Source organism: Delphinus delphis, chromosome 20 (assembly GCF_949987515.2).
Source record: "Delphinus delphis chromosome 20, mDelDel1.2, whole genome shotgun sequence".
NCBI lineage: Eukaryota > Metazoa > Chordata > Mammalia > Artiodactyla > Delphinidae > Delphinus > Delphinus delphis.
In genome coordinates, this window is record NC_082702.1 from 39,770,647 (window position 1) to 39,785,301 (window position 14,655).

General features: G+C 43.2%; 1 protein-coding gene across 2 annotated transcripts; it reads left to right on the forward strand.

Moving 5' to 3' along the window:
* The first annotated feature begins 1,824 nt into the window (after window positions 1–1,824).
* LOC132417262 (chemokine-like factor) lies at window positions 1,825–14,655 on the forward strand. 2 transcript variants are annotated; one of them, XM_060000939.1, is made up of 3 exons: window positions 1,825–2,004; window positions 12,142–12,237; window positions 14,539–14,655. In XM_060000939.1, exons 1-3 carry the CDS (start codon window positions 1,927–1,929, stop codon window positions 14,653–14,655), a joined length of 291 nt encoding a protein of 96 aa, XP_059856922.1. In that variant the 5' UTR covers window positions 1,825–1,926. The 2 variants fall into 2 exon arrangements, with proteins under 2 accessions (XP_059856922.1, XP_059856923.1); XM_060000940.1 differs by lacking the exons at window positions 12,142–12,237; window positions 14,539–14,655 and adding an exon at window positions 7,359–7,654.

A 14,655-nucleotide genomic window follows, 5' to 3' on the forward strand; every position in this document is an offset into this window, starting at 1 on the left:
CCGGGCCTGACCTTCCTTCCGGCGCACGTCGGCGAAAGCGCGGCCCAGCGACCGGGCCCGCCTCCGCGCACCGCCTCCAGCTCCGCGCCCGCCCCGCCCTGCCGGCTCTTAAAGAGACCCCGTCTCATTTCACCCTCTCTCCGAGAAGGTGAGGGGTTCGCCCTTTGAAGCCTGGAAATCTTCCCGCCAACGAGACGCTGTTAGAATGAACCCATGATTTGGCAAGACTCGGGGCATGGGTGGCCAATAACACCAGCGACTGGTTGGTTAATTAACTATTGGAGATTAGTTAATTGAGCATCTGTTGTATCCAGGCACCTGGCACGCAAGGTGTCATTTATTCTTCCCAACAACCGTATAGGTGGATATTGTCAATCCCATTCTCCGGGCTTAGCTGATCCTTGGAAACTTAGGTAACTCGTAAAAAGTGATCAGAAGCATTCATTAAGGGGTGGAGCTGGAATTCAAGCTCATCTATCTTGCTTTACAGCCAGCACTCTTTCCTCTGAACTTTGACATTTCCAGGGTCTGGACTGTAAATATATTAGATCCCTCAGGAAGTTATTTTAAAAAAAAACGAGAACAGGCCCCAAATGGAGTCGCTTATGCTAAGCCCCATTCACCAAACCAAGGCTTAATTATAGTTTTGGCTCTCCAGTCAATCAGGCTTCGTCTGATCAGCGCTAGTTAGGTGACCTGCCTGATAGACCCCCTGCCATGCCCTAAAGAAAAGTAACCTTGCAATAACCAACTTCCTTGTTCTCGCTCCCTTCTGCCTATAAAAGTCTTTCATTTTGTACAGCTCTTCAGAGCTCCTTTCTATGTTAGATTGGGTGTGACACTTAGCAGGATCCTGTGGGGCTCCTGGGCACAAAAGCCTTTCTATGTGCCCCATCTCTTTGATTACAGGAAATAGGCTTCATTCAGCCTCTATGACCTTCCCTAAATTCCATCTGGCATATTCAAGCAGCTGCTAATTAGGGAAGGGAGGGGATGCAAGACAAAGGAGAAACAAACAGTCAAGAGAAACAATAAAAGAAAAAGAGAGAGAGAGAGACAATTAAAAAAAAAAGAGAGAGGGAGAGAGAAACAATAGTGCAGACTTGGGGCAAGGTCCTGGCTCCCCATCAAGCGATATACACGACAGTATCTTTGAGCTGTTTTGCAGATACTGAAACCCCCATCAGATGGGAGAAGTCAGTGGTTAAGGACGGTATGCTGCCCACAAGCACGCAGACCCCAGACACCTTGGAACCAGAAGGTTGATGATGCTGACTCCCACTTACCACCAACCAATCAGAAGAATGTCCAGGAGCTGATCACGCCCTCTTTGAACAATTACTGTAAACCTTCTGACTAACCTCTCCAAGTTGGGACACACAGTTTTGAGGGCATCAGCGAGCTGTGGCCCCCTTTACCTGGCAAAGCAATAAAACTTTTCTACTTCACCCAAAACTCTGTCTCCGAGATTAATTCGGTGGCAGGGTACAGAGGCCGGATTCAACTTCAGATGCCACCCGATTTGAATCCATTTTTGTTCAAATAAAATCTTAAAAATTTTAATATGCCTCAATTTATCTTTTAACAAAGGCACAACCAACGTTCCCACTGGACAGACAACTAGGGGGTGGGGAGAAGCTGGCCTGCTTGGCTCCCCTCTAGGTCTGAGGAAACGCTGCGCGCGAACCCTGGCTTTCCGCATACCGGGGGCCACCAGTAGGTGGCGGCGGACAGGGCCAGGGTGGCTGCCGCATGTACCCAAGTGCGGGCCGAGGTGAACTGCGCATGCGCGCCGCGACGGCGGGACGCTTTCAAGAGCGGCTCGAGGCCACAGTGGCCGTTGCAGCTGTGGCGTGAGGCCTGGCAGAGCTGTCCGCTGAGGAGGGGAACTGACGGAGAAGTGCTGCTGCTGGGTCTTTAGGCGAGATGCCGACGGTGAAGCTGAAACCGAGGCACCGCCCCTTCTGCTTCAGCGTGAATGGCCACGTGAAGATGCTGCGGCTGGTGAGGGCGGGGCCTCGGGGTGAGGGACGGTGTCCCAGCGCGCTCCCCCGCAGGGAGGTAGGGCTGCAAAGCATGAAGCCGATGCCCTGTCCTCTCTTTCAACCTTGTTGAACCTCTGTCAAGGCCTTCCTAGAGGCAAGGCATTTCGCTCTGCACCCTGAGGGTAGGAGGAGAGAAATAGGGCGCTGTCCTCCCCCATCAGGGGCTTTACGGACTCACTCATAAAGCAAAATCCGCACACCTACATGAATGGCCCACACTTGGACCCACAAACCAGGTACCCAGGTTACCAGGGGAGGCAGCTGCAGTTGTACCACTCAGATGCCAACAAGATTAAAAACAAAAACAAAAGCACCGAGGGGTTTCAGTGGATGCTGTGTTTACTTGCTAGAACTCAGTAGTTTTGATGTGAGTGAGCTCAAGGCTCATATAGTCCAGAGCAAGGACGGTGGAACTCCTGGTTCCTGGGGTGTCAGACATGCCAGGAGCATTGCAGCCAGTTCTGGCAGAGGTTGGGAGAGAATGAATCGTCATTTGGAGGAAGGCGACCTGGCTAGTTAGAGAAGAGGAAATTATCATAAGAGAATATGTTGAAGGAATTCAAGAAGAGAAAAGGGGAAGGAAAAAAATAATTCTTAAAATTTAAAGAGGCGACATATAAGGAGAGGAGGTGGAAAGTTAGAGGTTACAGGGAAACATTCCTGCTTATTATGAGGAAGAATTTTTTATTGGGAAAGTTGCCAAAATTAAGTGGCCACTTGGGAAGGCAGTACATTCCCAGACAGAAAAGGTAGCAGGCGCAGATGAGCACTTCGCATGTTGTGATGGCGATTTCAGCTTCAGGTGAGTGGGCAGAACAAACTGCACGCAAGGTCCTTCTCACACCAAAGTCTGTGATTCTGAGAAATAACTATGACGTAATGCAAGTCAGAATGCATGAAAGAAGTTTAGAAAACTACTCTGGAGTTCAGAAAACGGAGAGATTAGCTTGGGTTGGAAGTAAATAATCAGGAAAGAAGTGACCTGAGGGTCTGGGGTTTTATGCCAGGTACTGAAAGCTTTGGAACACTGGAGGAGAAATGGGATTTTGTGAGAAAGGTTCCATTTTTTTAAATATAATTATAAATCTTTATTATCATTTGTATATGCTTCAAAGTATTCTATAGTGTGAATGAAACACATTTATCATTCCTCTATTTCTGGTTTTATAGTCTCCAGAAAGGTTTCATTTTTGATATATTAATTCCCTCAACAAAACTTTGAATACTTAATGTATTCCCAGCCCTGAGTTAGGACTTGAAACAACAAAGACACCCAAGACAAAAGTCCCTGACTATGGAGTCCTTCAGTTTAGTCAGAGAGAGGCACACAAGCAGATAGCTGTGATGTGTGACAGGATGAAGTTAGAGCACAGAGTGAGGCATCTAACCAAGGAGGTGTCAGGAAACGTCCTAGGGGGACATTGGGTAGGGTTTAAGGGACAGCCACCTGAGCAAAGGCGTGGAGGCAAAAAAAAAAAAAAAAAAACCCAGCATGATTTATGAGCAAACCATAAGAAGTTGAGTTTTACCTTATTTTTTTCAGCCAACAGATATTTATTGAAAGCCTGCCATGTGCCAGGCACTGTTCCAGGCTCTTGGGAGATATCAGGGGACAAAGCAAAGATCCCTGTCCACATGGAGTTTACATATTGGGGTGGGAGGGCAGGGAAGACAAACAATAAACACAATAAATAAATAAATGGTGTAATATTCTAGAAGGGAGTAAGTGCTGTGGAACAAAGAAAACTAAAGCCAGCTAAGAGAGTGTAAGGGAAGGTAGGGTTGGAGAGGAAGATTGCAGGAATAGAATGGTCAAGTTAGGCCTTGTTGAGGTGACTTCTGAGCAAAGCGTTGAGTGAGATGAGGGAGTTAAGCTATGAATATCTGAAGGAAGAGTGTTTTAGGCAAAGGAAAATCCAGTACAATGACCCTATGGCAGGACTGTACCTGAAGGGTTCAAGGAAAAGCAAGGAAACCAGTATAGCGGGAGTGGACTGACATAGGGGCACAGTGGGAGATGAAGAAAGTTTTGAGTAAAGTTGTATATGATCTGACTAACATTTTTAAAAACTATACCAGCTGATATGTTGACAATAGATTGGGAGGTGGGGGCTGGTGGGGACAGGAGGATTCCTGCAGAGGCAAGGGTAGAAAAAAAGGAGATGAGTTGGGGCTATTGCAGTAATCTGGGCAAGAGATGATAGCGGCTCAGACCAGGCTGTTAGTGGAGTAGGCTATAAGAAATGATCACATTTCGGATATATTTTGAAAGTAACCCCAACAAGATTTGCTGATGAACCAGATGTGGTGTGAGAGAGGGAGGAGTCCAACATCACTCCAAAGTTTTTGGCCTAAGTAGCTGGAAGAATGGAGTTGCCATCCACTGAAAGCCTGTGGGTGAAGTAAATGTAGGCAGAGGATCAGAAGTTCAATTTTGGATTTCACTTTAGAGATGTCTATTAGACATTCAAGTGGCAATACTGAACAGGCATTTGGAATATACAAGACTGGATTTTAGGAGAGAGATTGGCACTGCAGAAATAGAAGTACTTAAAGTCACAAGACTGATGAGATCATCAAGAGATGAGTGTACATAGAGTGGAGAAGAGGACCATGGATGGAGCCCCAGAACACTTCAACATTAAGAGATTGGGGAGGGACTTCCCTCGTGGCGCAGTGGTTAAGAATCCGCCTGCCAATGCAGGGGACACGGGTTCGAGCCCTAGTCCGGGAAGATCCCACATGCCACGGAGCAACTAAGCCCGTGCGCCACAACTACTGAGCCTGCGCTCTAGAGCCCGTGAGCCACAACTACTGAGCCCACGTGCCACAACTACTGAAGCCCGCGTGCCTAGAGCCCGTGCTCCACAACAAGAGAAGCCACCGCAATGAGAAGCCCAGACACCAAAACGAAGAGTAGCCCCCGCTCACTATAACTAGAGAAAGCCCGTGCGCAGCCAAAAATATAAATTAATTAATTAAAAAAAAAGAGAGATTGGAGAGAGAAGGAGGAATCAGCAAAGAAGAATGAGAAAGCACAATTAGGGAGGCAGGAGAAACTAAAAGTATGGTGTCCTAGAAGCCAAATGAAAACTCTCTCGACGGAATGATCAACTGTGTCAAATACTGATGATAGTTCAAGTAAGATGAGGACTGAGAATCGAGCATTGGAATTATCCTGTGGATAAATTGTGAACAACTCTTTGTTAGAGAAGTAGACAGGAGCTGAGTCATGGAAGACTTTGAATACCATGGTGAAGGTAGGCTCTATTCTAAAAACCATGGGGAGCCATTGAAGAGTTTTAAATAGGTGAAGAATTGCACACATTTTTATTTTAGAAATTTTACTGTAACATTTGTCATGGTAATTCAAGGAAAAGATACTGAAGGGCAGTGGTTTTAGAGACAAAGTGGATTCCCAAAATGCTTAAGCATTAAGTCAGCAGGACCCGATGATTGGTCAGTTGTAAGGAGTAAGTTGGAGCGGTGATCTTAGGTTTCCAGGGGCAGGTGAAAAGATAGATGGTCATATCACCAATTAAGATAGTGAATACAGGAGGAAGGAGCAAGGTGACAGTTTTGCACACGGTGAATTAAAGATTCTAAATGGCTATTTATGTGTGAGATGTTGAGGATAGACCTGGGACAGAGACCCAGATTTGTTGAGTGGGTTGTGGACAGAATCTAAAGGAATGCCATCATTTTAAAGAGATGGGCAAAAGGAAACCCACCGAGAGAATAGTTTCAGAGGTATAAGAACTAGAAAAGGTGACATGGGAGCCAAGGAGTAGAAAAGTAGGAAAAAGCCAATGGCAAATAAGTCATGGGGGTCTAGTAGGATAAGGATTGAAAAATGTTTGTTAAATTTAGTAATTTTGCAATCATTGATGATCTTGGCAAAAGCAGTCTACATAGAGTGGTGAAGAAATGTTTGAGGTATTAGTGGAATATTTAAAAGCTAACTGAAAACAAAAGCCAGGAGTTAGGAAAGATATGAGCTGTTAGTATGGATTAGGGGAGAACCCAGTGTGACTGAAATCATGGGAACTGTTAAGAAAATGGATTGATCACCAGTGCCAAATTCCAAGGTTACAGAAGATGGGGACTGAAAAAGTGACCCTTGATTTCATAACCCATGAACTCAAGACCCTGGTTCAGTAAAGTAAATGAAGTGATTTGAGATGACATGTTGCTGATGGTAATTATATTAATTATAAAGAATGAGTTATTTAGTAACTAGTTATATTTACTGTGTAAGCAAACTAACCAATTTAGAAGTTTAAAGGTAAGCTACTTTTATACTAATAAAGTAATTGAAAGAATTATGAATAAGTAGCCTATATAGATCTAAGGTTAAAAAGAGAATGTGGATGCTGACAGACTGATCATAAAAGTCTAGCCAGGGAAGACTCTTGACAAAACCATTTTCCAAGAACACAGAGACTTTGGATAGAGCTGTATCTCCTAAGAACATCATGACATTGACAGACCCCCAGCTTATTTTTTCCTTTAAGTCACTTTTCATTTCTGTTTTCTATATCTTCATTTGGAAATGAGGAGATTGGATTAGATTAATAATCTTCAAGGGTTTTTTTTCCACTTAAGTTTTTGTTAATTCTGATTGCATTATGTTTAGATAAGAGGAAGTGTGTTAAAAAGTGAAGCATCAGAATTGTTGGGGTTTTTTTTTTTCCTTTTCTTCCTCACAGGATTCTTTAGAGAATTGTTTTTCTCTGACAATTTGTTTTCAACTTTCCTCCCCAGTATTTTTCATGGCAACATTCTAAGTTTAAATTTGACAGCAGATTCCAGATTGGTAAGAGTTAAGGAGTGATGAGTGGATGATAAGGAATTATATCAGCCAGTATACAGACTTTTTGGAGAAGCATTACAGGGCGAAGTAGAAAATGGGAATTTCTGTGGGGAGCAGGGTGAAAGGAAGGTATGTGTGTTTTAAGAGAAGATAACCTTAGATATGTTTAGAGGATGATGAGGAAAGGAACTAGTGGAGGAGGAGAGATTGAAGGTACGAGAGGGAAAAGGAGATATTTAGTGGAAAAAGATCAAGGGAACAGATGTGGGAAGTGATGGTATTAGGTATACAAGCGGAGTAATAGACTTAAAACAGAGAGGGATACCTAGTTCTCTAAAACACAAAGAGACATCAACATCCATCCATTTTAGTCTTCCTCTTTTAGATGTGAGTGTATATGGAAGAAACCCATTTATTTCGTTATTTTAGAAATGATCATTTTTACAGCTTAAACTTGTATTCAATAATCACTGAATAAATCATGTTTTTTTTTCCTATAGGCGCTAACTGTGACATCTATGACCCTTTTTATCATCGCACAAGCCCCAGAGCCATACATTGTTGTCACTGGATTTGAAGTCACTGTTACTTTCTTTTTCATAGTTTTATATATACTCAGACTTGATCAATTAATTAACTGTATATTTTGGCCTTTGCTTGTAAGTGTTCAGTTTCACTGTTAAAGTTAACTACTTTTTCCTGCCATAGAAAGACATTTTAATAAACTCTGTTCTTTAGTTTTCTTAAGCCTTTAAGGAATCTCTGACAGGCTTAGGAAGGAGGAACTCTACCCACTGCTAATGTGCTCTGGGGAGATTCTCAGGGAACCAGGGCAGCCACGGAGCATAAATTCTCCTCTGAGCTCTATCTATCAGTAGATGTGGCTGACCTTTCAGACCTATCTTTCTAAGGAGAATTCACGTAGGTGTAGATCTTCAAAAGAAATTTAAATTCAAGATCATGGTTAATGAAATTATACGGCATTCTTAATCTTTACCTCCTTTTTAAATGCACGTTGATATGACCTCAAAATTGGGGAATAGAAATGGAGACAGATACACAAGTATCTACATCTTACACATCCCTGATCACTAAATGGAAAATCAAAATAATTTAGAGGCTAAATAAAACACAACATTTTCTTACTTCAAAATGTCTGTTGGGCCTCCCTAGTGGCGCAGTGGTTGAGAGTCCGCCTGCCGATGCAGGGGACACGGGTTCGTGCCCCGGTCCGGGAAGATCCCACATGCCGCGGAGCGGCTGGGCCCGTGAGCCATGGCCGCTGAGCCTGCGCGTCCCGAGCCTGTGCTCAGCAACGGGAAAGGCCACAACAGTGAGAGGCCCGTGTACCGGAAAAAATGTCTGTAATCATTAATGCCACATAATTTTTAACTCATCTTGTAGAACCTTATTTAGTAGCATATGGACTTTACCTGCCATACTCACAGCATTAGGAATAACTGCCCAGTGGAATGCCCAGATGGCCTGGAAACTTTCAAAATAGGCAAGTTGAAGATACTAACTAAGGGATACTTGGCCCTTCAGCCTGGACCATAAGCTGGTTCTAGGAAGGACTGAGTGACTTCACTGCTCCTCTTTCAAGTCTTATCCCCAGAATCCTATGTCCATAGGTCTCCTTTCTGAGACCCCTGCTGCCCTTCCACCCTTTGGCTGGACTGGTGAAAGCACTTGTCTCATCCTCTTGGATTCCAGAGTGCTGATATCCAAGCTGATAACCCGTATTAAGAAGAGAGGACTTTAGAGCTATTCTCAAACCATAAGCATCCCTTAAAGTGGTGCCTCCTGGAACCACTTTTGAAGACCAACGATGAGCATTTCAGACTAATCACAAGCTGAGCAAGTCCCCAGAGTGGAAGGCTGGGAAATAGATAGGATCTTCATGGCGCCTCTCCAAAATCCTCCTTGATCTACACTTTGGAGCTGGACCTGACTGCAGTATAAGGTCTGGGACAAGAGATTACAAAGCCTTCCTCAGTTGGCCCTCAGGGTATGTGATACCATTTAGTGGCAGAAAGGACGAAGCTAAATTATCCCAAGGATTTCTTCAAGGAGATGATGAACATGGTCCACATCCTGTTAATCTTGTACCCAAAAAGTCGCATAGTTGCTCTTCACACTCTGCTTTTCCAAAGTTAATGAAACTAACACATTTTAGCATTTATTTTTCCTCAAACTGTAGTAATTCTCTGCAGCTTCTTACACGTCCCAGTAATAAACTTGGAGTCCTAAAGTTAACAGAACACACTGAGAAGGAGCATGGCCTATGTATAGCATGTCTCCAAATCTCTGAGGCTCACACCTGGCTGATACTGTACTCTTAGAAATGGTGCTATATTGGTCAACTAAGTTATTACTCCATCATGAAACCCAGATTCCTCTATGCTCTTGATCTCATGAAATCATTTATTCAACAAATATTAAGTATCTGCTAATCCCAGATTCTATACTAGCTTCTTCGATAAAACAAAACACAAATCTTGCACCTGAGAAACTTTCAATGTAGCCAGAAAGTAAGATAGGTGAGCAATCCGGTATAACAGGTGCTGTGACAGGTGTATACCCGGATGGTGTGGAAGGGAAGGGGACCAAGTCATAACAGGCTTGTCTGAGGAAAACTACGCCTGCGTTGAGGGCTGGAGGATGAAAAGTAGTTAACCAACTGATATGGGACTGAGAGAGCTTTCCCAGTACAGGGAGCAGTGTGTGTGAGGGTCTAGGGGGAGAAAGAGCTGGACCCTCAAGGACCTGCAGGAGTTCTGAGTGGCTGTGAAGAAGAGAGGGGCAAGAGTGGAGGTTTGAAAGGCAGTAGGAGGTCAGAGCATGCAAGGCTTTGAATGCCCTGAGTTTTAATCCAAAGGCTGCTGGAACCTTTGGGAGGTTTTTAAGTAGGAGAGTGACATGATTAGCTCATATCTGAGGAGATCGCTGCTGGCAGTGTCGATAATGGCTTGAAGAGGAGCAAAACTAGAGTTAGGTCTCAGAGACCGCTTAAAAGTCTCTTATCCTAATCCAGACGTGGAAATGAGAAAGGCCTAAATTAAGGTTAAAACGGTAGCTGGTGAGAAAAAGTGTTGATGAAAACTGATAGGACTGGGTAACAGGAAAATCAAGGATAGCTGCCATTTAAAGAACTGTCTTAAGAGGGTAATGAGACAGGAAGTATAGGAGGAAGGACAGCTTTAAGGAAGGGCCAAGGAGAGTGGTGTGTAATGAGCTCAGTTTGAGACATGGAAGGTTTCAGTTGCTTATGGGGTATTCAGGGAGACGTTCAGGTCTGGAGCTTAGGGGAGAGAAGTCAGAGCTGCAGCTTTGGGAGTCATCACCTCGTGACGGTAGATGAGCTCTGGGAGAAGGGCTCGAGGGAGAGTAGAGCACGATAAGGCAAGACTGGGAAATACCAACATCTGGCGTGGAAAGGAGGAGTGGCCTGAGAAGGACAGGAGAGGACCCAAGGGAGACCCATGTCCCAGAAGCCAAGAGAAGAGAGCATTTCAAGAAGAAAGAAGGGGTGAATAATGTCACAGGTAAAGGAAGTAAGCCCAGAAAAAAAAAAAATCTATATTTACTGACTGTATTAATAGAGGCCCCCAGTGGCCTTTCCCAGAGTGGTTTGCCTCGAATGGACAGGTGACAGCAAAGCAGTGGGATTGTTAGACTGAGCAGGGAAGGACACAGCTGTAACTAGAGGGGCCACCACTGAGTTGAGGAAACCTGGCCAGGGACAAAGGAGGGTAATAAACAGTGAGGTCCCAGCAGAGTGGTTGATGGGAATGGGGCCAGAGCACAGCTGGAGAAGTTGTCTGTGGCTCTTTCACTATAACAAAAGTGAAGGACACAAAGATGCCTGAAGATTCCAATTAATCTGTAGGTGGGGAAGAGGTAACCTGTAAATACTTCTATCTGATGGCTTCACTGTCTTCACTGATTAGGAAAGAGCTTGGTCATCTGCACACAGATGTGTCATCGTCCCAAAGTTGCAGTAACTAACACAGTTTGTAGAGCAGGCTTCCTCTGACTGTTCCCCTCAAGTGCTCCAGGGACAGAAAACACACAAAGTGAGCCAACCCAGGGCTTTGTGCTGATATGGAAGTACAGGCTCAAAATTTCTGTGACATCTCCATTTTTGTAATAAAATTTATATTCTGCTCCATGGCATACTGATGTTTGGTTTTAAAAGAAAAGCAATGCTTTAAACCACCATTAAGGATCACTGATGTTCTGGGGCAGGTGCATCCTTTTTGTCCCCCCCGTGATTCTCTGCACTCCCTAGAACACCATTTTTATCTGAAGCCATTCACATACACTTAGCCAAATTACTAACAGGAGGCAGGGCTGCCTGTCTGAAGCAGAGGTGTGGTCTATTGCCTTGAAGCAGAGAAAAATACCCAGCACAGAGGAGCATTAACCTAGAACTCACTATCTCCTGCAAATGAGGACTTTTTTTCTGCCTAAATGTATCTAATCTTACCCTGTCCCTGTTGAACCTCTTCCTATTTTCTTTGTAATAACCGCTTTCCTAAGTTACCAGAGTTTTGAAGTTTGATATTTCTGTGTTAACAATTCCTTCTTGCTACCGTTGTCTGCAAATATACATAAACCTTTCCAGAATAAAGACAATTTAACTTTCCCACAGTTTACATCCATTCAAAATGTAAGCTGCACCTCTTAAAGCCACAGTTCAGAATGAAAGTGCTTCATTTCAGGCAATTATTAAATGAATGAGCTACATCATCAAAAAATAATTGCATAATTGGCCAGCTGTTGCATACAGATACGTGGGAGCTTTTTCCCGAAAATTACCACTTTCTCCAGCTCTAAGTTTTATTAATTGCATTTGGAGTAACATTATAAAGTTGTTTATTTTATGGTGTAGAGCACTCCACACTTTCTCTTATATTATTAAAATTCAGCATCCTGACTTCCCAGTGTACCATTCTACTTTAAACGTTCCGCATAATACGTCATCCACTCCTAACCAGATGAGTTCTCCCTCCAACTACATTTAAATAAAAAAGACATAAGCCTGTTAAGGAGTTAAATGATTGGTGTATCATAGGATAAGAGACCCATTAGGCATCATTACAGGCCAAATACAATATATGTGATATTTTACTGCAGCAGTTTGACTTCCTAAAACTAAATAAAACTATTTAAACTAAATAAATTTGTTTAATAAAATAGAACTTTCGAAATCTTTAGGGAGCTGATTCATTTTGTTGGTGATCTTCATGTAAAGCTGACCTTTCTATTCTGTGTTTTCAGGATATTATCAACTCAGTGGTTACAGCAGTATTCATGATAGTTATATCTGTGTTGGCACTGATCCCAGAAACCACAACATACATAGTCCTTGGAGGGGTAAGTGGAGGTCTTTCTGGTTTCTTCCTTCAGGTTCAATCAGAATTCAAATGTACTTGAAGAATAAATACAAGAACAGAAAGCTAGACTGTATTCATCCTTGAGGCTTCTATACCAGTACACAGTACCTAATGGCTTAATACTTTTGTGTGTGAACACGTGCCCTGATTAATGTCAAGGAAGATGATTTCACGCTAAAATTGAAGTTAACCAAATAAAGAGATTCCTCCATATTTCTCATAGATAGGTAGGGCTAGACTAGACTGAGAAAAGCTACTGGAATCAGTTACAGAACTAAACTCTCAGAAACCTGATGTCAAGAATAAAACAAACCATGGATGAATTTCAGAGCTCTCCCTTTTCAAGAAGAGGATACATCCCACTTGCTAATGTGAGACAGACTGTTCTGAGCTCAGTTACTTCTTGTCCAGATCCTGCTTCAGATGGAATTTAATAGATGTGTCATCGTAAGGGAATGGTGGTAGGAAGCCTTGTAACTGAAGGATTATTTTGAACACTGCTTGAAGAGAAGCAAATCAGTTTAATTTGGAAGGCAAGCCCAAACAAACGAAGAGTCAAGTAATTTAGTTACAGTTCCATCTGATATTCTTTTTAGATTTCTTACAGGGGGTTCAAAATCATTTGGCTTTTCTAGGTTCTGATCTAGAGAAGTGAATTATTAAGTTCTTCTTAAATAAATCTCCCTCCTACTTCCTTGTCTTTTCATAGTATGGGCCACTTAGGAGAACTGGCCACATATGTCAGAACCCATGGCTTTTCAACTCCTTCATTAGGCCCAAAGCAACTTCATGAGGGATGGGAATTACTCTAGAAATGACATAGTGCTGTAACAGCAATCTCTCCTAGTTGTCTTTAAAGATAATTATGGAGAAAGAGGGATGAGGCATAGAGTTTACTTTCACTCACTTATTTACTCATTCACTCATTGATTCATTCTTTAAGTGCACTTCGGTAGGTGCTGACAAAGTATAGAGCCACAAGCCACAGGTGGCTATTGGGCGCTGGAAATGCGGCTGGTCTGAACTGAGATGAGCTGTAAGTGTAAAATACACACTGGATTTCAAAGACTTGCTACCCCCAAAAGAGTGTAGAATTTATAATTTTATTATATTGATGACATGTTAAAAATACATTCTTTTGGATGTATCAGGCTAAATAAAATATATTATTAAAATTAATTTCACTTGTTTTTTTCTTTACTTTTTAATGTGGCAATTAGAAAATTTTAAGTGAATCATGTGGCTTACATTGGTGACTCACATTATATTTCGTTTAGACAGCTCTGGACTAGAATGTAAGCCCTATCCTCAAGTTGCTTAGAGCCTAATACAGGAGACAAAAGTGCAAGCAGCTGTGTCTGAGCTGTTACCAGAGTACTGTGGGGCACAGAGAAGAGGAAGCAGCTACCTCTCTCCAGCAGTGGAATTGTGGTTTGCCAGAACTAAAGGGGAGGAAACGGGGATGGTTCCAGGTGGAGGAACCAGCAACATGCTGTGTACCAGAGTCATGAAAGCACCGGTAGGAGGTATGTAGCGTGGTCAGAACCTAGGAAGCTGCGTTTGAGATTCAGGATGGAAAAGGAACAGTGTCTGAAGCCAGAAAGCCAGATTTCTTGGCAGTTGGATGGAGCTGGTGAAATAACACTGACATCCCCTTTCTCCAGCCCCGGCACCAGTTCTCAAACAGCCATCAGAGTACCTAAAGACCATGTTCTAGTTTATTCCCTTTACTTCAGTTTTGTTTTCCTGAGGCCTATTTAGAATCCCACCCCTTAAGTGGATGTAGCCCGGCCTTTGAGAGTTCACTTTGGGTCATCTTATCACTCCATTTCTCCAAATCTCTTATCACAGCTACTATCACCATGGTTAAAGCTTGAGCTGGTGTTAACCTGACCTTTTCTCCAGTACAGTTTGCAGTAGGAAAGTCAAACAGTTGATCATTGGGTATAGAAATGTTGATTAGTAACTAAGTATCATCGGCAGGGCTTTAAACAGTATATCCAGGAGCATGTCAAGAGATCCAGACAAGTATTGGTTTCAGAGCCCACACCACCTCAGTATTGTTTCTGCTCACTTAAATTACCTTTCCCTTTCTCTAGGAAGGTACTGGGAAAACTTGGGAATGAGAATAAAATGATCTCTGAAGTCTCTTCCCATTTTAGTATTAGGTGACAGCGTAGGGAGCAATCCTGGTGCCCTCGCAGGAGAGGAAGCCGGTGGGCAGACCACTTAAAACCTGTGTGACCATGGCCACAGCAGTGACACTGTGTCTTTGTTTCAGGTGTTTGGACTCGTGGCCTCGGTGCTCTCTATTGCCGACGGGGCCCTCATTTACCGGAAGCTGCTGTTTAATCCAAGTGGTCCTTATCAGAAAAGTGCTGTTCATGACAAACTATAA